Source organism: Notechis scutatus, chromosome 2, assembly GCF_049901735.1.
Source record: "Notechis scutatus isolate UNSWTSFEM ecotype Mainland chromosome 2, rNotScu1.2, whole genome shotgun sequence".
Classification (NCBI taxonomy): Eukaryota; Metazoa; Chordata; class Lepidosauria; order Squamata; family Elapidae; genus Notechis; species Notechis scutatus.
The window spans coordinates 18155534-18178366 of NC_142010.1; the positions used below are offsets into that span (position 1 = coordinate 18155534).

At 46.2% G+C, this 22833-nt stretch overlaps 1 protein-coding gene and 1 long non-coding RNA gene across 2 annotated transcripts in view; one reads left to right on the plus strand and one right to left on the minus strand.

Moving 5' to 3' along the window:
• The window catches only part of MDC1 (mediator of DNA damage checkpoint 1), a 31514-nt gene extending 9330 nt beyond the window's left edge, over positions 1-22184 (plus strand). Inside the window, 11 exon segments of the mRNA XM_026684461.2 lie at positions 1256-3015; positions 3735-3917; positions 7042-7461; positions 8678-8742; positions 10366-10489; positions 10492-10892; positions 12305-12436; positions 13662-13844; positions 17617-17745; positions 19303-19413; positions 21191-22184. Coding sequence (XP_026540246.2) covers positions 1256-3015; positions 3735-3917; positions 7042-7461; positions 8678-8742; positions 10366-10489; positions 10492-10892; positions 12305-12436; positions 13662-13844; positions 17617-17745; positions 19303-19413; positions 21191-21457 — 3775 coding nt within the window. The 3' untranslated portion in view covers positions 21458-22184.
• Positions 1-22833, minus strand: part of LOC148131855 (uncharacterized) — a 205892-nt gene that overhangs the window by 35296 nt on the left and 147763 nt on the right. The window lies entirely within an intron of this gene.

The following is a 22833-nucleotide window of genomic DNA, read 5'->3' on the forward strand; positions in this document are numbered from 1 at the left end:
AGCACTGCCCCCTAGGGCCTGGAGTCTTTACCTACACCTTTACTTTATTGCAAAACTACATTAGCAGAATCTAGCAAGTCTGAACGTACAGTTCTCCCACCATCCACTTTACAGTCTGAGAAACTACTAGGCCCATTTGGAGCTTCTTACCCCATCAGTTGTGGGTTATATTGTCTCTTATCCGTCCATTCCCTAGGCAGCATCTCTTCCTCCTGTCTCTTGAAAAAAAGAAATGGGAAAAAAGCACCTTTGGGACAATAGTTGCTCCGAGTGTTGTATACCAGCAGAAGTATTTCAAATCAAATATATAAAATATTTATACTCCATGCAGGGAACAGGTGGTATCTTAGAAAAAGTATCTGTCTTTACATCATCAGCAGGATGGAGATCTTGATATTTTAGTCCCTATTAAAAACAAATGAAACACTTTTTTTAAAACACACATCTCAAAAGTGTTTTGGACACTTATTTAACTGTTTAAAATATGGGATACCAGGTATTGTAGTTTACCTCATCAAACGGATATCAGATTGGGAGTAGAGCTCAATTAATACAGGTTGTCCTTGACGTATGACTGTTCACTTAAAACCAGTTTGAAGTTGCTGAAAAATGTGATGTCTAACTCATTCTCAAAGTTATGAGGGTTGTACTGCCCCCATGGTCACGTGATTGTGGTTTGGGTGCTTGGTGACTGGCTCACACGACAATTACAGCTCCCTGTGGACATTGTGATTTGTGACCGTTCCAGCCAGCTTCCAACCAAGACAGTGGGGAAGTTGGGTTTGCTTAATAACTGCAGCGATTATCTTAATGACTGCAAGAAAAGGCATAAAATTGAGAGTAGTCCTGTGACACTTGGCTTAATGATCTCAATGCTTATTGATACATTTTTCTGGTCCCAGTTGTGGTTATAAGAGTCATGGTAGCGCAGTGGTTAGAATGCAGTATTGCATGCTAACTCTGCTCACTGCCAGAAGTTCGATCCTGACCAGCTCAGGGTTGACTCAGCCTTCCATCCTTCCGAGGTAGGTAAAATGAGGACCCAGATTGTTGGGGGGCAATATTCTGACTCTGTAATCCACTTAGAGAGGGCTGTGAAGCACTATAAAGCGGTATATAAGTCTAAGAGCTATTGCTATAAGTTGAGGACTACCTGTATTTTTCTTATTAGGAGAATAGTTCTAGATAGCAATGTAGACAACTTCAGTTAATTACTGCGAGCTTAAATTGTTCTGCTTTCTTTTTGTTTCTCAAGCGATGATGAAAACGGAGACCCTTCAGTCGTTGGCCCACCCTGCCCTGCTCTGCGCCTTTCCTTTGAGAGCCAAGATGCTGGACGGACCCCCATAGAAAATGGTGGTAGTGGTCCTTCCTCCAACAGAGAAGACTGTGGAGAGCCCACAACTAAAGAGGGGGGAGCTTCTGCAGAACATGGCCTGGTGGAAGGCTTTCATTTGGACAGCGATACAGATGTAGAGGATGAAAACCAAATGGATTGCATCTCTGAAGCACCTGCAAAAAGGGACAGGGGCCCAGAAGTGGACCCTGACTCTGATCTGAATGAGTCTTCAGTGGTGGCTCCAGCGGCCTGTTGTCCCCAAACCTCAATGGAGCTTGGCAGCGATACGGATGCGGAGGAGACCATCGAAAGCCCAGCTGTCTTCAGATTGAAGCTCCCCTCTAATTCTATGGAAAAAGAAGAGGTCGACACCGATGTGGAAGCAGAAGTGGAAAATCCAAGTGTTGTTTGTCCAAGAAAACATGAGCCTGTTGCAGGTGACTGCAAACGGTTGGAAGACAATGAGGACAATGTCCAACTTGGTGGGAGAAAGGATGATGATAATACAGATGTGGAGGAAGATTTGGATAATCCAGGAAGCGGTGTGAATGCCCCGCTTCCAGCTGCACATGAAGATGTTGACACAGATGTGGAAGACTCATCTGCCAAGGGAGAGACTCCAGGTGGCACCAAGAACCGTGGAGTTGGTAGACACAGTAATGGTGAAGATGTTGACACAGATGTGGAAGACTCATCTGCCAAGGGAGAGACTCCAGGTGGCACCAAGAACCATGGAGTTGGTAGACACAGTAATGGTGAAGATGTTGACACAGATGTGGAAGACTCATCTGTCAAAGGAAAAACTCCAGGTAGGATCAAGAACCGTGGAGTTGGTGGAGATGGTGATGGTGAAGATGTTGACACGGATGTGGAAGACTTATCTGCCAAGGGAGAGACTCCAGGTAGGACCAAGAACCGTGGAGTTGATGGACACCGTGATACCGAGGAGGAAGCGATTCAACCCCGGCTGGAGAATTCAGAAGATACTTGCCCTCAGAGGACTTATTCTTCAAGTGGTAAGGAGAGCAGCACGGGCAAGAAAAAGGTCCCCCTCAAGAGGATTGTGCCAGAGGGTCATAGTGTCGGTGAGAGACACAGTGATGTGGTTGGGTTGACAAAAAACTCTGATGTTGAACTTGAGACGAGTTATGAAGTTGGTGACAAATCTCCTAGGGACTTCGACGAGAAGGAGCCCTCGACGAATCTTGCACAACACAACCTGCCCATATTCTTTCTAGGTAGTGATACAGATGAGGAAGAGGAGGCAGGTAATCCAGGTGTGGAATCCAAGAGCCAGCAAGTCTCCGGCGGAGAGTCCAGCAAAGGAAGCAGAGCGAGCCGTTTGCGGGATCCAGATATTGGATCTCGGGGAAAACCTTCATCTGTACAAGACAAGGACAGCGATACGGATGCTGAAGGGACATCCATGGATCGTGATAAATCCACGGCTCAAGACAGTGATACAGACACAGAAGACGTTGCTGCATCTTTACTAAGAAAACCCCTAGAAAAGAAAAGCTCTCGGTTAATCATCCCAGTGACGTCGGAGGCGGAAGGAGAGAAGTTGGCTTCTTCTGCCGTGGGAATTGGAGTGTCCTTCAAATCTCGTGAAGACAATGAAGACACAGATGCAGAGGGAGGGCGATCCTATTCAGCAGACGAGAGCAGCACCGATGGTAAGGAGAAGGGAAGGAAAGAGAGAAGCAAATTTCAAGTATTGTTGTCCCCGTATGTCTATGGAGATTACCAATCACGCAGGTCATGGTTCTCCCAAAGGTGCTTTTTCCAAAAGGCAGCTGGACGTTCCTGGGTTTTGTTTTGTTTTCTGTTTGACTTCTCATTTGAGAAGCTTCTCCACTTTTGGCAAGGCAGGGCAAAGCCAAGGCAGTTTTGGCAAGCTAGTCCTGAAGAAGCTTCTTGGATTGCTTCAATTGCGGTCATAACTTGAGGACTGCCTGTAGTTAGAAAGGCAGATGTGCACATTACAAAATAATCGTTATGTTAATGTCACAATAGTAACATGTCACAATCTTTTGATGTTAAAAAATAACAAATTATGTAATCTGAATTCAGATTATGCAACGAGTTCTTTCGGGATTTAAAGTTAACAAGAAAAAGAGGGAAAAGGAAAGGAAAAATATTTGGAAATGTATACTGTGCACGAAACAACTTCAGATAAATATGCCCAGATCATTCCCTCTGTTGAACAGAGCTTCTCATTCAAAGATTGGCAGGTTCTAGGGATATTTTTTGAGACATTTCATTGTTCAATTGCTTGTTTTCTGCTACTGTCTGGTATGTAGGAAATGCTGTTTGGACTAGTTATCCATCTTTACTCAAGACTAAGCACAAGATGTACATGGTGCATTTCTTTCTACCGTTTCTCTTCTTTCAGATGAGCTTGATGTGTCCTTGCAAGCTACACAGTGTTACCTGCCAACTGAAACCACACCCCCTGGACTTGAAAAAGCTGGAGGTATCACAGCTACAGATGTGTCCTTGCAAGCTACACAGTCTTACCTGCCAACTGAAACCACACCCCCTGGACTTGAAAAAGCTGGAGGTATCACAGCTACAGGTAAGAAACATTGCTATACTTCTGGATCATCAGGAAGAGAAGAGACCTGGTGGCATAAAAGCCAAGACGCTTGGTTCTTGGCTTCGGTGCCAGAAGAACTGATTAGGGCATGATGGGAGCTGTAGTTTAAGGCCCTGTGCAGATCATAGTCTGCTTATGTAGGATTCGTGATCCCAAAGCAAAACCTCATCTTGTATCAGTGGAACAAAATGGACAATAATCATAGTGGTGATCCATGGTTATTGTGAACATGCCATCAATGACAAATAGAAGATTAAAAGGAGAAAGTATATAGGGAGAGGTTTAAACGTCTGGAAATGGGTTTGAGGACGAGAGAAATGGGTAACCTGTTGTGATGGCTCCAGGACTCCCTCTGGATTTTTGATAGACATGGATTCATAGTGGAAAAGAGTTACCATGTTTCCCCGAAAATAAGACCCTGTCTTATTTTTATTTTATTTTTTTGGCCACCAAAAAAGGCACAGGTCTTATTTTCGGGGGACGTCATCCACTTGACTAACCTCACTTGCACGTGTCGCCTCCGGCCTCCCTTTCGCTGTCAAAGGCCTTCAGGAATTTTTTCTTCTGCAGCTGGCAAGGCTTTCCTGAAGGCCTCTGCAGCAGATAACAGAGCTCTGGATCGCTCCGAAGCTTCGTTATTCGCTACAGAGGCCTTCAGGAAAGCCTTGCTGGCTGCAGAAGAAACGGGCTGGCAAGGCAGGGGTTGGGGTGTGTGACGCCTGGCTACAACTGTCCAAAGATGAGTAGTAGGGCAGCTACACACACCCACACATACCCATCCACACCTTAGCTTAATTTTTACCCGTGCACTCTGAAATGGGCAGGATCTTAATTAGGGCTTATTTTGGGGTGTAGGGCTTATATTGGGCGCATGTGTAAAAATCAAGTTAGGACTTACTTTCAGGGTAGGTCATATTTTTGGGGAAACAGGGTATTAGGCCCCTAGTTAAGGATTTTATACCGACTTTAAGTCAGTTATGGAGGGGAAACTATATATCAGCCCAGCTCTGACCCTGCCTTCATTCATCAAGGCTCTACCTAAATGGTGCTTTCCCCAAAGGTGCTTTTTCAGGAGGCAATTGGACTTTCTTTATTTTTCTTTGAAGACATTTCGCTTCTCATCCTCGTCTTCAAAGAAAAAACAAGGAAGTCCAGTTGCCTTCTGAAAGAGCACCTTTGGGACAACCATGACCTGGATAACTGAGAATCTCTACAGACTTTCCTAAATGGTAGTCTACGAACAATCATTGAGATATAATAAAAGAGAATATTCGTAGCTCAGGGTTGACGTGAGGGGTCCTTGGTGCTCTTCATAGCTTGCTTGTTTTCTTGCAGATATTTCATTACCCAAACTAGGGAACATCATTAATGCTGGTCTAGGCATTCGTGCAGGAAGAAAAGTTGTGCCTGCAGGCAGTTTTTTCCCATTTGTGTGCTGTCTGAAGTGTTTGATGCCCATACGTGGCATTAATAAAAGACAATATTTGTAGCTCAGGGTTTATATGACGGTTCTTGGTGCTGTCTTTTAAAAAAAAAAAATTAACATTTATACAATTAAAAACAAATATACATACATACATACATATATTCGTAGATTTTCACGGGTACAGGTATGTAGGTCTAGGTGTGTTCGGGTCTTTTCCCGTGTAAGATTAAGAGTATCTTGGTGATGTTTTGGCGAGGTCCCACTCGCCATCCTCAGGCTGGTGCTTTCGGCTTCGTGCCAGGGCAAGCAGTGTGTGATCGGAGCTGCCATCTCTCTATAAATACTGGTGGTGGGGGCTGGTGTGCTGGGCTGGTTGGCTGCGGTGCTGCCTCTTGATTGGTTGATGGAGTTGATGTTGGTATAATGGGCTGTGTGGTGGCCTTGTGAGTTTTGTTGTAGAGATATCCTGGATCTTGTGCTGTAATCTCTTGGGTCGTTTGTTTTGTAGTGATCTTTTTTCCAATAGCCTCTTGTGTTTTAACGGCTTGGGTAATGGGTTGTGTGATGGGTATATATATATTTGTTTTCTTAAGTTTTCGCAGGTATTTATATGTATGGTATTCACCTTTGTTCGGGTATTTTCCCACGTCATTATAGTTGTGCTTTTAAAGTTGTAGCGACGTTTCGGCAGAATCTCATCTGCCATCATCAGGCTTCTATATAGTGTTCGTCTGTGAATCAGACTTTCACAGCCGTTTCTGTTTTAAATTTGGTTGGCCTATGTTTCTGCTCATATGACCAGATCCAGTTTCATGACTCTTATTTTCTAGCGGTCATTAATTCAATGCCACAGTCATTACGTGAACATGGTGATCATTAATACAATTAGTACAAATACAGTAGAACAACTTGTGGGTGCTTCATCACTGGAGGTTTTTAAGAAGAGATTGGAGAACCACATGTCTCAGGTGGTGTATAGCAGGGGATCTTCAAACTTGACAGCTTTAAGACTTGTGGACGTCAACTCCCAGAATTCCTCCTCCAGTCATGTTGGCCCAGGAATTCTGGGAGTCGAAGTCCACAAGTCTTAAACTTGCCAGGTTTGAAGACCCTTGATATACAGGGTGTCCTGCATGAGCAGGGAGGGGGTTGGATCACAAGACCTCCAAGTTCCCTTCCAAGCTCTATTCTGATTGGTTGAAATTGTAGCTGGGTTGCTTCTAATAGACAGGGAGGGAAATGATTGCAACTTGGTACGATAAACACGAAGATCTATCAGCTTCAAGGTTTCCTTCACCTGATTCCCCTTCTAAATAAATATATGGACTCTGGTCCCCATAGTTTCAGCAAGGATTGCTCCTGGCCAGTTTCCAGTCTTTTCAGCTGCTTTCCACCCAAAATGCACATAGGCATACATTAATTTGTGTTGACTGCCACAATCACTTAAAGACTACTGTGGCATTGGGTTAATGACCACTGCAAAATATAGTCATAAAATCAGGTCTGGTCATGTGGTGCTTTGCCTTATGACCATCATGACTTACCATGGAAATTCTAGATTCCATCACATTGGAGATCAAGGCAATTGTAGCCCAGGAAGGACATCAGAGCAGGGAAGTCCTGCTTAAGTCTTAAGAGCAAATGAAGACAATATGTCTCTACTCATTGTCCTCCTAGTAACCAGCTCACCTTTGAAAGACAACACCTCTGACCAAGAAGATGACATCCTGGAAGCTACCCAGCCATACTGTGAGGCGTCTGAGCAAGTCTCAGCAGAGCCCCGTGAGGCCTTGGCTGGCAAAGAGAAGGCGGACCCAGAACGGCTTATCCAGAACCAACCCGAAGGGGACAAATCTTTTGAGCAGGTGTCTCAGCCTGACCTCCCAGCTGCAGCCTCTCTAGGAGAAGAAACCACCTCCAGTCTTCCAGGAGACAACCCTCTGCCTCAGGTGGTGGAGTTTCCCTCTCTGCAGTCCTCCTTGCAGACACCAGAGGGCGCCCCTGAAGAGGAAGCTCAAATCCCCCTTGTGGTCAGCAAGGGGTCCTTGACTTCACAGGAAAAGAAAAGGGTGGAGGTCCCGAGACAGAGTGAGGCAAGTGAGTGGCAGCATGTGAAAAATTGTCATAAAGGGAATGAATGGATTATGGTTCTCACTGCTGCAATGTGTCATGGAGGCTGCAATGCATATGGGGGAATCTTTGTGGAGCCTGTTTTCTTTCTTTACTTACTTACTTACAAATGCCATTCCTTATAGTTTGGCTCTGAAAAAAGAAGTCCCTGTGGATTTTACTTTGTTAATCTTTGCCAACTATACTGGGCAGTGCTCATCTCTGTTTCAATGCCATTGAGCCATTGCTATCTGAAGACATTCCCATGGTCATGTGGCCAGCATGACACCACGGAGCGCTGTTACCTTCCCACCGAAGGGGTACCTATTTATCTACTTGCATTTTGTATGCTTTGAAACTGTTAGGCTGGCCAGAGATGGGGAGAGGAAGGGAACTCACCCCTTTGCATGGAGCTTGGATCTCGAACCCGGGCTGCTGGCTTTCCAGCCTACAAGCCCAACATCTTTTTTATGTTTTGTTTTGTTTTTTGGCAGCAGTAGCAATAGCAATGGCACTTAAGACTTATATACAGCTTCACAGTGCTTTCCAGCCCTCTCTAAGCGGTTTTTACAGAGTCAGCATATTTGCCCCCAACAATCTGGCTCCTCATTTTACCCACCTCAGAGGGATGGAAGGCTGAGTCAACCTTGAGCCTGGTGGGATTTGAACTGCCAAATTGCAGGCAGCCGATAGTCAGCAGAAGTAGCCTGCAGTACTGCACTCTAACCACTGCGCCACTGAGGCTCAGTAGTCAGTAAGCAAAGGCCACAGAGAATGCCACAGTTGTTAAGTGAAAGGATCTGGTTGTTAAGTGAATCCATTGTTTGTATGGGACGGAAACTGGAAAAAAAACCCATTGTAAATGCAGGCTGGTTGCTGGCCGCTCAAAATGGGGTCATGTGACAGGGGCATTGTAACTTCAGCACCTTATAAATAGCCTTTTTGGGGGGGGATCCATTGTAACTTTGAACGGTTGCTAAGCAACCAGTCATAAGCCAGTTATCTGTATATAGGCAAAAACCTCTGGCAGGAAGCCGGGATTATAGTATATTGGTGCGGACTAGAGTTCTATTTCCCATTGGTTTATGTGAGGTGGGGAGCACAGGGCCTGCATTATAGTAAGTCCGTATTTCTGCTCTGCCCCCTGGTGGCAAAATATTGGTGTTTTTCAATCCAGGCTGTTTCATCCTTTGGCTTTTTCTAGCTCCTGTGGATGACCGGGTGGCAGAAAACTCGGAATTAGTAAGAAAAATAAAGAAACCTAAGAAGGTAAGCACCAGATTCGCCTTTACTTATTTAATACCCTGTCTTTATTATTTTTTATAAATAATAAATATTACATATAAAAAAATATAAAACATACATTATGTTAAATATAAATAATAGTTATTTGTTATTATATGATAACTTTCATCCATCGTTGACATCTGACGAGTTGTGGGCTGTCCGTGGTGTGTCTGCATTATATACCAGGGGTGTCAAACTCGAAGGCCCACAGGCCAAATCCAGCCCGCAGGGTGCTTAAATCCGACCCACGGGGCCAGCCTGGAAATAGCAAAGGACCAGCCTGCAGTATCTCTGGCAGCCAAAATGGGGCACAGGAGGGCCGCGCCCCATTTTCAGCCTGGACCCCTCCCCCAGTTCCCCATTTTGGCCGGCAGGATACTGCAGGAGGCAGTATCCGTGGCTGGCCCACGGAGGAGAACTACAATGCTGATTCGGCCCTCGAAGAAATCCAGTTTGACACTCCTGTTATGTATAATACATACATACATACATACATACATACATACATACATACATACATGTTATGTCTCACCTTTACAAAGGAGGTGAGAAGTCCAAATCCCAACTGAATACAAACAAGCAAGCAAATCCAGTAATTATAGAGTTAATTCCTTGAGCCGATAAAGTTCTTGGCAGTCTCACACACACGCTGGCTGCCAAGTCCGACAAGAAAGCAGGAATATAAATCACACAAGCTGTCACAACACAGAATACTCCGGAGCTCCTCTGAATAAGTCACACGTTGTCCCGTACGAAACTCTCAGAGCGAACACACCCACTTTTATTCCCCTGTGGGGTGTGTCAGTCCCTCAGCTCAGTCTCTGATTCGTCCCTTCCTCCTGCGTTGCAGCTCACACTTTTGCCTGCGACGCTGCCTCGCATCAAGCCAGCATTCCTCTGCTTGATTCTCAGTCAGAGACTCTGATACACCCTCCTCCTTTTCCTGATTAGCCTCAGGTCTTCCCTCCCAGTTATCTGCCGACACCTGAGGCACAATCAGGGAGGAAGGCATTGCCGAAGAGGAAGGTCCTGGGGAGGAAGGCATTTCCAAATCCTCCTCTTCCCCATTGTCCGAGTCTTCGTCCTCTAACAATGCAGGCTCAAACCTCAGAGCCACAACACATACATATTTGTATATATCAGCAAGTATTGTGGGCCCGCTTGGCAAAAGAAAGCTCAGGATTGTACTGGTTGGAAATATGCAGAAGAGGCCTTCATCTTACAGTGGATAGACAAAATGATAACGATAATAAATATATAAATTTATTATAGATAATTACAAATGAGTTATTTTATAAATACCACAAGGCAGTGGCACATACCTAATACGCCTCCCTTTTCCTCTTTTCCCCACAACAACAACCACCACCACCTTGTGAGGTGGGTTGGACTGAGGGCGACTGGCATTCTTTCATGAACCAAGGACTGATTTGGTGAAGCTCACCTTCGCGCTTTTCTTAATCTCACGGGGTAGAATAAGATAACCGTGATGACTCTGCGGTTTGTTATGAGAACTCAGCAAACTGTGGCTTGTGCAGGCCCACCCAACCTGGTTAACCGAATCATGGTTTGGCATGATGCCTGAGCTTCTTTTGATACCCTTAGGTGTTGGTGCCAACCCAGGAGGATCCAGCTTCAGCGACGCCCCCTGCCCGTGAGCTGCGGCGCCGCCTGCGATCTTCAACCGCTTCCGCTTCACCCACCCCTGTGCCAGAAAGACGAAGCCTCCGCTCTCCAGCACCCCGGCTGCCCCAGAGACCAGGTGTAGGCAGCTCAGCAACACAGGTCAGCGAGGGAGGGGCGTAAAGGAGAGCCCAGAAGAGCCCGGAGAAGAGGTGCCAAGGAAGAAGGCCAGGAATGGAGACCCCACCGCTGCTCCCATCCCTCAAGGTCGAACGAGGGGCTCCCAGAAGGAACCCAGGGCTGCCAGCAAAGTTGCAGAAGTAGCAAAAGCCATCCCTGGCAGCGCTGGGCCCAGGGAGCCCACGAAACGGGTCAGGAAGGCTCCTGCTCCCGGGCTAGAAGGGCAGGCGGAGCGTCGAAACACTCGGGCCAGCAAGCACTCCAGTAGCAGCACTTCTGTGAGCACCCCAAGCCCCAAGGATTCTGGGAAAGGTGCCAAGCCTGGGCAGGTGGGTATCCAAGCAAAAGAAGGAGAAGCTGCCCTAGGAAAGCTTTCTCCCCTTTCAGGGCAATGGACCCTTAATTGAATCATAAGAAGGACCTTGTCCCTCTCTAGGTCTCGTATATCTACAGCTGCTTAGACGGGTGGATGCTGCTGCTCTGTCACACTTTTTCCATTCAAACTAGGCCCTTGACAGACCTAGCGGGGTCATGCTAGTCAATCATCTTAAATGGGAGGGTCTCCAAAGTTCCACGAACCAATGGGGAGCATCTGTCCCCAACCTGCCTGCCTTCCCTGGTGGGTTGTGACCGCGGCTCCCACAATTCCCAGCTGATGCACCCCTTTTGATATAATGAGCACAGGTGGTCCTCTATTTATGACCACGACAGCCCAAAATTTCTGTTGCTAACAGAAAAGCGAGTTTTGCCCCATTTTGCGACTTTTCTTACCACGGTTGTTAATTCTGTCACGGCGGTTATTAAGTTGGTTACACGGCTGTTAAGCGAATCTGACTTCTCTGTTGGTCAGAAGGTCGCAAAAAGGGGATCAGGACACTGCAACCATCATAAATACGAGTCAGCGGCCAAGCCTCTGAACTGACCCTGGGGGATGGCTCAACGGTCGTTAGGTGTGAAAAATGGTCACTTTTTTTCAGTGCCACTGTAACTTCAGTCACTAAATGAACTGTTGTAAGTCGAGAGCTTCCTGTACACAGCTGCCTTAAGCTGAGTCTGGAAAATCGGCAAGCCGGCAGGTCTACGTTAAAATACCTGTTGGTAAAAACGGATTCTAGAAGTCCGGGAGTGAATCCAGTCTGGTAAATCTTGGTTTTGTGAAGCCAACAAACTTGGGGGTGTTAAGGTTCCGCCGGTTACCCTCATTTAAATCATGAGTCTAGAGCCAAACTTCCAAAACTTAAAAAGGATTGATGGGGAGTTAAAATGTCCGGCACTGCCTGAGTGTAGCCGACTCTGAGACACATCATTCATTGTCACCCTTGATCCTGGTTTTCCCCCACCCCCCTGTGTATCATAATTCATATTCTCCAATGGGACACATCCATAGCCAGAGACATCAATCATACTCTCCAGGTAGAATTTTGTGCGGCAGAAACTTCAGTCGCCTAGTTACTATCTTTGAAAACATTTATGGTATGCACTTTCAGTTTGCAAGCTGCCGCACTGCTTCCCCCTCCCTTTCTGCTGGCAACTCTAAAAAGACCATAGAAATATTTTATGAGTTGACATGGGATTGTTGAGCAAGGCCATCTGTCATTGGATTGTGCGACTGCTCAGGCCTCCATACAGGAAGTGAGAGGCGTACTTGGCCAGAGGTTGTGGTCAGAGGTTGTGCTGCTCTTTCACCAAGTCTTCATACAATTGGGGACCGGTGGGCTTTTCCCCTCCTTGTCTTTGCCAGGAACCCGTCTTCACTCCGTCTTCAGGAAGGAGGTTGCGGTGTCACAGCCCAGAGAGCAAAGCAACAAGTCCAAAGGCTTCATCGGACAGTCACACCCGGCGCGCCACTGGACCCGGCAGCCCTGCCCCCAAGGTATGGTGTTGGCGTATTATTATTTTTATTGATTGATTGATTAGCCCTTGGGCCATATCGAAGTGCAGAGTTCCAGAAACAAATTATCACTGAAATTTGACAAAAGCAATTTAAAATGGAATTGGATAAAATACAATTTAAAATGAAATGGGAATAAAATACGATTTAAAATGAAATGGGAATAAAATACGATTTAAAATGAAATGGGAATAAAATACAATTTAAAATGAAATGGGAATAAAATACAATCTAAAGATGAAAATGGAACGAAATACAATAATTTAAGATACAGATAAGTAAAACACATAGACTTGAAACAGAGATCTTTTTATTGGGAATCTTACCTGATACACATAGCAAAGATTTGAAATACCTGATTGTAAATGTATTAACAGCGGCTAGGATTGTATTTGCTAAAAACTGGAAAAATGAGAAAATACCATTGCAGGAAAAATTATTAAGAAAATATTGGAATGTGCTGAAATGAGTAGATTGACATTTGAAATTAGAGAACAAGAGGATAAACAATTCTATAAAATTTGGGACCTTTTCTATCAATGGTTGGATGATAAAATACAATAATAGAATATTTAGAATTTTAGATAATAATGAATATATAAAGAGATTTTTTTTCTTTTTTATTTGATATCATATTTATAAAATGTCTTCAGGATAGATTTGGTATGATTATATGATTTGTTATAAAATAAACTAAGTAAATTATAGTTATCTCGCAAAGTATGAATGAATAAAATTATAGTCAAATGATTGTTTAATAGTGATACTAGGGTATATAATTTCTGATTGATAATATGAGTTATTATGTAATGTAACTGTAACTGAGACTACGAAATGGATGCACAAAAATTGGTAAACCAACCGACACACTGTTTGTATATTTATGAAAGAAAGCTGGATGTTTTTATGTTTTGTTTGTTTGTCTTTAAAAACTAATAAAATTGTTTAAAAATTTTTTTTTTTTAAAGATACAGATAAAAGTATGATAAAATTGTATTTCGGTGTCACCCCCTACAATCTACCCCAATCAGCCCCACATATGCAGATCTCAACCGAACTATTTTCCTTAAGTACTGTGCTGCACATTAGGATAGCGGGGGAAGGTTAGAGGCTGGACAAGGGAAGATGGCTTCCCTTGAGCTGTGTTGGCTCCACCGTTAACACGAAAGTTTTGTCTAATCTCTCCCCCTCCCCTTTCTCTTTTCAGGTGCTGTTTACAGGTGTGATTGATGAGGAAGGAGAGCGTGTAGTGGCCGAGTTGGGGGGTTCTCTGGCAGAATCCGTCTTTGACTGCACTCACCTTGTGACGGACCGCGTACGTCGCACCGTCAAGTTTTTGTGTGCCCTGGCTCGGGGAATCCCCATTGTGACGCTCGATTGGCTGGAGAAGGTAATCCGCTTTTCTAATACCCAGAATTACGGTCGTATGTCATGCCAATCGTTCATAGAAATAGCACTTAGGCCTCACGGTGTTTTGCAACGCTCCCTTAAGCGCTTTACAATGTCAGCATGTTGACCCCAACAATCCTAAGACCTCATTTTACCGACCTAGGAAAGAGGGAAAGCCGAGGCAACCTTGATCCAGTCAGGATCGAACTCCAGACTGTGGGCAGAGTTTGCCTCCAATTTTGCATTCTAACCACTGTGCCACCCAGGGCTGTACCACAGGCCCGATTTTACTACCCTTTTTTTGTGACTGTTGTTTAAGCAGATGTGGCGAACACTGCAGTTGTTAACAATTTGTCCACAATTTGTCCTTTGTCCACAATGAGCATATTTTTTATTTTTTTTTGCTAGCAACTGGAAGTAAATTCTGATTTCCAGCAAAACACATTGTACATTGTGGACATTTGTGATTGCGGGATGTTAAAAATGGCTGAAGTACAGGTTGGTTGCAGGGTGCCCGAAATGCAGTCATATGACTGCAGGGTAGAGCAGCTGTTGGAACTTGAAGCTATTGGAATCTGGGTCGTAAGTAGCCCTGGGAGTCTGTTGTAACTTCAGTTACTAAATGACTAGTTGTAAGCCAAGGATTACCTATACTTTTCCACTATTTTTTTTTAATCGATGCAATCCAAACTCCAGCTTAATGCCCTGCAAAGCAACTGCAGGTAGATTTCTGTGAGAAATAAATAGAATCAAGGATTGGTCTCTGCAAGTCCAGTGCACTTCACTCCCAGAGAGGATTCACGATGCTTCTCTGCATGTTCTATTGCTCTGGCTCTGTTTCTACCCATCCTGCTTCGGCTGAGGCCAAGGAATTGCTTTCACACATGTTATTTTTCCTCATACATATGCACCCGCCTTTTGGAGGAGTCTCCCGAAGGCGATGTAGCAGCATAAAGATGTGTTTCTGGGGGGTGATTCCTAGAACAAAGGAGACATTTGTGCTGTTGGAGGTCTTTCAGAACAGTGACTCATGCAAGAGCACAAGGAGGACACTTCTCTGAAGATGAGCCACTTTATCTTTTTTAAGCGTAAGAGTGCTTCTGAGTTGAATTCGTTGTGTGTTGAGTTGAGTTTGCTTTGGGATGGAATGTATCCCTTAAGGCAGGGGTGTCAAACTCGCAGCCCGCAGGACGGATGTGTCATGCGCTGGCCGCTCCCATACCCGGTTTAGCAAAAGGGAGAAAGTCACAATACATCCAGAGGTGGTATTCAACCGGTTCGCACCGGTTCACGCGAACCGGTAGTGATTTGGTGTGGGTCGCTGAACCGGTGGCGACGCCTGGCTGGCCACATCCCTGACCAGGTCGCCCGGTTGCTCACTTGCCCCGGTCACTCTCCTAGCTTTCCCTACCATGTGGCGGTCGTGGCGCAGCTCGGGCGGATGTCTCGGGACTGCTGCACATGCGCACTGCCTGTGTAGCAGCCCTGGGACATCCGCCTGCCCTCCTGGAGCACGTTTTCTTCCTTCCTTCTCCCAGCAGATGCGCCTCTTCTGGCCCGGCCCGGCTCAGCCCAGCCAGGAGGTGGGTGAGCGGATATGCCGGGCGTCCTCGCCCTCCTTGTCGTGAGATGCCTGCAGCTGCTGCGTGCTTTTTTTGGTGCGGCTGCAGTGCAGCAGCCGCACCGAAAAAAGCACACCCTGTTCTGTGTGCCGGGCCCGACAAGTCCGAGCAGCCGGCACATAGAACAGGGCGGCACCGGACTGTTGGAGAAGCAGAGCGAAGCTGGGGATCAGTAGCTGCCTCTTTTGCAGCACAGAAATCTTCCCCCGAATCGGCTGGCTGGTCCTTCTCCGCCTGTTTGTTTTGTATGGCTGAGGAAGAGATCAGCTGGCCAAAAGGGCTGCTGTTGGAGGTGACTCTTTTTTGGTCTCCAGTCGCCTTTTCAGCACCGAAATCCTCCCTGAATCGGCCAGCTGGTCTCCTCCTCCTTGGCTATACAAAACAAACAGGTGGAGAAAGAGAAGACTAGCCGGCAGATTTCTTCCTTTCGTCCCCCTGGACCGCTGCCACCCGCGTCCTCCTCCTCCCGGGAGGAAAGGAAGAAAGGCATGGGTGCAGCATGCTTTGGGATCCCGGCTGCCTCCTGTAGCAGCGCCCGCTGCAGCAGTGCCTCCTCCACCCTCCCGACCAGGTGTGTGTGGGTGTGTGTGTGTGAGAGAGAGAGAGAGTAAGAAAGAAAGAGGGAGAGAAAGAAAGAGCAAGAAAGAAAAGAGAAAGAAAGGAAAAAGAAATAGAAAGGGAGGGGAGAGAGAAAAAACTATGTGCTATTGTTTTTAATTGACAAGGAATGGCTGGGAGGGGAGGGGCCAGGCGAGGCACGCCTTGATGTGAGTGACATTGAGTCACCCAGTCACATGGCCACCAGACACTCCCACCGGTCACATGACCAAGCCATGCCCACCACAGTCGCATGGCCACCAAGCCACGTCCACCAAATAAGCCACGCCCACAGAACCGGTAGTAAAAAAAAATTGAATCCCGCCACTGGATACATCACATGACCATGCCGTGACGATGCGAGTTTGACACCCCTGCCTTGAGGGAAGGGATAGTTCGGTGGAAGTGTGCTAGCTTTGCATCCAGCTACTTCCAAAGATCCTCCAATAGAGGGAAATCTGGGAGCCTCTTGACAGCTAAGAGCTCAACACTAGGACTGCGGACACAGACCTATTGATCAAGGCCGTGATGGTGAACCTATGGCACGCGTGCCATAGGTGACACACAGAGCCATTTGTGCAGGCCAGCAAGCCCCAGCCAAGCTTAACCTGCACTGCGCACGTGCATGCCTCCCAGCTGATTTTCGGTCCGTTTGAGGCTGTTTTCGCCTCCCGGAGGTTTGAGGGAAGCCTCTGCAGCCTCGGGAGGCCAAAAACAGGCCTTCCGGAAATACTGGAAGTGCCGAACGAGCCTGCTTTTTGGCCTCCAAAGGCTGCAGAGACTTCCCTCGAGCCCCCAGGAGAGTGAAACGGCCTCCCCCAGGCTCCAGAGGCCCCCCTGGAGGCTGAAAGCGGGCACTTCCAGTATTTCCAGAAGGCCCATTTTTCGGCCTCCTGAGGCCGCAGAGGCTTTTCTCAAGCTTCTGGGATGGTGAAAACGGCCTCAAATGGGCCGAAAATCAGCTGGGAGACACGTGCATGCGCAGTGCGGGTAAGAGGGCAGGGGTGTTGCACGCGCATGCGCATTGCATTGCGGGTGCTGGCGCGCGCAAGCTTTTGGCACACCAAAACAAAAAGGTTCGCCATCACTGGATTAAGGGAATCCAGGTGTTTGGGATGCAGTTTGAAAGGTTTTTTTTTTTTGGTGTGTGTGGAATGCATAGAAATGCATCTGTTGGCCATTGATTAAAAACTACTGCATCCGTATACAAATGCAGCATCCACCAGCAATTCATTAGAATTGCATCTGCGTCGAAATGCAGCAGTATCTGCCCACAACTCCTTCAAAACTACTTCAAGCGTGCTGGGCGCATGCAGCTACCGAAGGGCGATGTGCTGGAAAATCACGAGCCTATGCAGAGGCGCGGCTGCTTTAATGAGCCTCCCCAGCATGGCAGTGTGAATTGCCTCTTCTGCGGCCCTCCCAATGTGTAGCATTGTGTAAATGGTGCGATTTGATGGCTCCGGGTATGAGGTAAACTGCTTTCTGGGAGGAAAGGAAGAACTTCCTGTGTGTGGTTGATCTTCCTTTTTATTCCTCGCTTCTGCCCCACAGAGTAGACGGAATGCTTTTTTCCTGGCACCAAACAACTTTCTCGTTCGGGACCCTGAGCAGGAGAAGAATTTGCGCTTCAGCCTCCTCACCTCACTGCAGAAAGTGCAGCAGGAGGGACCCCTGTTTCAGGTGAGCCCATCGTTTGCAGTCTTAGTGGGCCCAGGTGATTCCTCAAGAATCCAGTATCCAGGCTACCATGAGGGAGAGTTACCCTCCCCTCCCTCCTAGTTTCCCTCCCCTCTGGTGCTGAAAAGGTCCAGGTGCAAAAAAAAAGCCCCATCCCTGTTTGAATTTCCGATGTTCTAAACTAGGGGTGGGGAATGATGGCCCTTTTATGACTTGGTGGACTTCAACTCCCAGAATTCCTCAGGTTCAGGAATTCTGGGAGTTGAAGTCCACCAAGTCATAAAAGGGCCATCATTCTCCACCTCTGTTCTAAATCAATTTCTCCCCCAGTTTAGTGGCCTCCAGGCCCATGAAACAACAGCTCCATAATCACAAGTCCACACTCTCCCCCACCCATGAACAGGGTATTTGAGGATTGTGGGGAATGTGATTTTGAGTCAACACACCTGTAAGGGGAAGGAAACCAGGCTGTGTGAAAGCTGCAGATTTGGCTTTAGACCCATCAGCTGCCAGCCTGCTGTGATATGATGTTCCTTTCCCTTTTTTTGCCCACATTCCTAACAAATGTGTCCTTGTTTTATGACTGTAACTGAGACCAGAATTACAGTTGTAAGTCATTGTGGTTGTTAAGTGGCTTATACATGATTATACCACTCTATAAAGCCTTAGTAAGACCACACCTAGAGTACTGCATCCAGTTTTGTTCACATTATAAAAAAGATAATGAGACTGTAGGAAAAGTACAGAGAAGAGCCACCAGGATGATTAGGGGACTGGAGGCTAAAACATACGAAGAACGGTCACAGGAACTGGGCTTGGCTAGTCTAGTAAAGAGAAGGACCAGGGGAGACATGACAGCGGTCTTCCAATATCTGAGGGGCTGCCACAGGGAGGAAGGGGTCAAGCTATTTTCTAAAGCACCTGTAGGCCAGACAAGGAATAATGGATGGAAACTGAACAAGGAGAGATTTAACCTGGAAACAAGGAGAAACTTTCTGACAGTGAGAACAATCAACCAATGAAACAGCTTGCCCTCGGAAGTTGTGGGAGCGCCATCACCTGAGGCTTTCAAGAAGAGATTGGACTGCCATTTGTCAGAAATGGTGTAGGGTCTCCCGCTTGGGCAGAGGGTTGGACTAGATGACCTACAAGGTCCCTTCCAACTCTGATTATCTGTTAATCTGTTATGACCATACTCGATTGTATATTGTGGCAGTTGCTAAGCCAATGCCACCAAACATGGTGATTGTTAAGCCAAGGCAGTGATCATTAAGCAAATCCAATTTATCCAACTTTTTTTTTGCTGGAAACCATCAAAAAAGCAAACAAAAGGACAAAAGTTGTGGTCACGTGACTGCAAGACGCTGCAAATGGCCCCGGCTCCCAAAATATGATCCCATGACCACCAAAGACAAAGGTTTTGTGGCCACCAGAACTTCAAAATCGGGTCATTAAGTCCCTTTGGGGAGGTGGGTGTCTTGTAACTTCAAATGGGCGCTGTGACTGGTCATTAAGTGAGGACCACTTGTAGTAGTTACCTCAGAGTTTCTTTCTTTCCAGGGCTACAAGATTCATGTCACTCCTAACGTGAAGCCAGAACCGGAATACATGAAAGACATCATTAAATGCAGCGGTGGAACCGTATTAGCAAGAATGCCGCGGGCCTTTAAGGTGAGTCGGAGCTGTTGATTTGTGGTTTATTACTACACCTTGTTATAAGTTAGGCTGAGAGAGGGTGGCTGGCCTAGAGTCAAGCAGGGAACTTCCATGGCTGAGGAGGAATGCAACATGGGTCTCCCCACTCCTGGTCCAACACCTTCACTGTGACCCTGGTTTACTTAATTACAGGTCATCCTCAACTTATGCCCACAATTGAACCCAATATTTCTATTGCTAAGGGAGACGGTTGTTAAGTGAGTTTTTCCCCAAACCCTTTATGACCTTCCTTGCCACAGTTACGAAGTAAATCATTGCAGTTAAGAATAGAATTCTTTATTGGCCAAGTGTGATTGGACACACAAGGATTTGTCTTGGTGCAAATGCTTTCAGTGTACATAAAAGATACATTCCTCAAGGGTCAAGAATCATCAGGTACCACACTAAATAGTCATAGGGTACAATAAGCAATCAAATCATACTAGGATACAGTCCATATAATGGGTGATAAGGAGTGATGAGATTAATAGTAATAGTAGCACAGACTTTGTAAATAGTTGGACAGTGTTGAGGGAATTATTTGTTTAGCAGAGTGATGGGGTTTGGGGAAAAACTGTCCTTGTGTCTAGTTGTTCTGGTGTGCAGTGCTCTATAGCAGGGTCCCCAACGCGGTCCGCGGACGTAACAAGCCTTACCGGCGCTGGTTGCTGGCGCCGCCATCTTTTGGTAAAAAGCAATTTTTAAAAAAGATGGCGGCGCAGGCGTGAGCTTTTCCAGGTAGAAAGCCATTTCTCCGAAAAGCTTTTTTGACAAATCACTTCGTGACATCACCGAAGTGATTTTCGTCAAAAGATGGCGGCGCCAGCTGACGCCGAACCGGGCGAAAGGTTGGGGATCCCTGCTCTATAGTGTCGTTTTGAGGAAGGAGTTTATGTCCGGGATGCGAGGGGTCTGTAAATATTTTCACAGCCCTCTTTTTGACTCGTGCAGAATACAGGTCCTTGATGGAAGACAGGTTGATAGTAATTGTTTTTTCTGCAGCCCTAATTACTCTCTGAAGTCTGTGTCTGTCCTGTTGGGTTGCAGAATCAAATCAGAGTTACAGAGGTGCAGATGAGACTCAATAATTCCTCTGTAGAACTGGATCATAAGTTAGTTAACACGGTTAAGTGAACATGGCTTCCCCAATTGACTGCTTATTAGGTGTGACCCCGGAACACTATCACCATTATAAATATGAGGCAGTTCCCAAGCATTTAAATTTTGATGCCATGAGTTGCCGACACAGTAGTGTGAAAAAAAGATTGCAAGTAACACTTTTTACAGTGCCATCGTGACTTTGAGCAGTCACTAACTGAATTGTTGTTAGTCGAGGACTACCCCTATCCTGGTTTTCCAGCAGGCAGGCAAATGGAGATGTATTGGGGCTAGAGGTAGTATTCAGTAGGTTCTGACCAGTTCTGGAGAACCGGTAGCGGAAATTTTGAGTAGTTCGGAGAACCCGCATATCCCACCTCTGACTGGCTCTGCCCCCATTTAATTCTCTACCTTCTGAGTCCCAGCTGATCGGCTGGGTCGTTTTTGGTTGCCCTGCACAGGAGAACGGAGCTGGAAAGCAGGTTAGTGGGGTGGGGAGGGAATGGGGATCTTGCAGCAACCTTCCCCTGCCACGCCCACAGAACCGGTAGTAAAAATTTTTGAACCCCAGTGATTGGGGCCATGCAAGAAATGTGCGACTCAACTCTTCGACCGTGAAGGACGACGATCTGACCATTTTTGTGACCTATTTCAGGAGAAATGTGTTGTCGTGTCCTGCCCCGAGGACCTGTCGCGCTGCAAGCCAGCTCAGGAGGCCGGAGTCCCCATCACCAACGCAGAGTTCCTCCTGACGGGTATTCTTCAGCAGGCGGTGAACTTGGAGGCTCACCGCCTGGATGGAAGTGGGGGTCTGTCTCCTGCTTCCAGCCCGCTTGTTCCCTCTACCAGGACCGGCAAGAAGCGGGCAGCAGCCACACGGACGGCCCCAGCTCCCGCCAGCACAGCCAAGAGACGACGCTGATTTTCCACCCCACCCCCCAAGGGCAGCACTGCCTTAACATTGTACATACGGGATTTTTTTTTTTTCTTTTTAATATACCTCTGCCAATAAAAGGGGTATGAAAAGACTTGATGGATTTGGAATGGGGCCTTAGCAGTTGGATTGAGTGCTTAACAGGAGAGAGGGAGGGGAAAAAAATCCTTTCTCCATCAGGTGTGGTTTAATATTTTTTTAGAAATTTTGATTTAAACCGGGGGTGGAGGGAGGAACATCCAACCCTGGCAGCTTTCAAACCTGTAGACTTCCAACTCCTAGGATTCTCTAGCCAGCCATGGTGGCTGGGGAATTCTGGGAATTGATGTCCACAGGTCTTAAAATAACCAAGATTGGACATCCTTGATTTAAATGATTTAATTTCAGAAATTTAAATGTAATGGGCTTATGAAGAATTTAGGCATCAGTGCCTTCTGATTTACAATTATAGCAACCAAAAGGTAGCCCTCTCTCTCTTTTTCTGTTAGGGTGACCCGATGGAATCATAATAATGCCAAAATAAACAAATGTGCCCTTAAAAAAAATGGCCAGTTAGCTTGAAAGCTGCTAGTTTTGAAACAGCCTGTCAAAGACTGAATTCCAAAAAATGGGCAGAACTGGGGAGCAATTCCTAAAAAAACAGAAGTTATTTTTTTTTAATTAAAAAAGTGTTATTTGTATTTTTTTTTTAAATAAAATAGGAATTGAGGTAAAAGATAAAGGTTTCCCTGTCAATTGTATTAGATTCTAGAGAAACCATGGACCAAATCGCTTACTTCTTTGGATCTGAGGTAATCACTAGATTAAACCCCCGCTTCAAACATGACCTTGTTTTGATAGGGGTTTAGCCTTTTTTGTTGGGTTTCTAGTTGAGAAGCAAAAATTTCTGACACCAGGTATTAAATTGGAGCAAGGACATAAGCTTTCCTCATCCCAAATTTTATTTCTGAAGTTCAAGAAGTCTCTGCTATCTTGGGGGTGCATTCCTGAGCTCTAGCATTGGATGTTTGGTATAGAACAAAACACCTGGATCCAAAATTCTGTAAAGATACCGTTTTGACTTATTTCAGGTTTCGGTTGGGTGAATTTCATTTTCTGCCTTTCCAACCCCCTTAATAGATGCTTCAGAGCTGCAATCAGGTGTGTGTGTGTGTGTGTTTAGGATGGATTGCTCAGCAACATGCAAAGTGAATTGACTTCATCTCCCATCAGGATGCATTGGGGAAAATATCTCCACTCAGGTGGAGTGATGGCCCCGCTAAGACTTGTGGACTTCAACTCCCAGAATTCCTGAGCCGGCATTGTTGGTCCAGGAATTCTAGGAGCTGAAATCCACAAGTCATAAAAGGGCCATCATTTCCCAC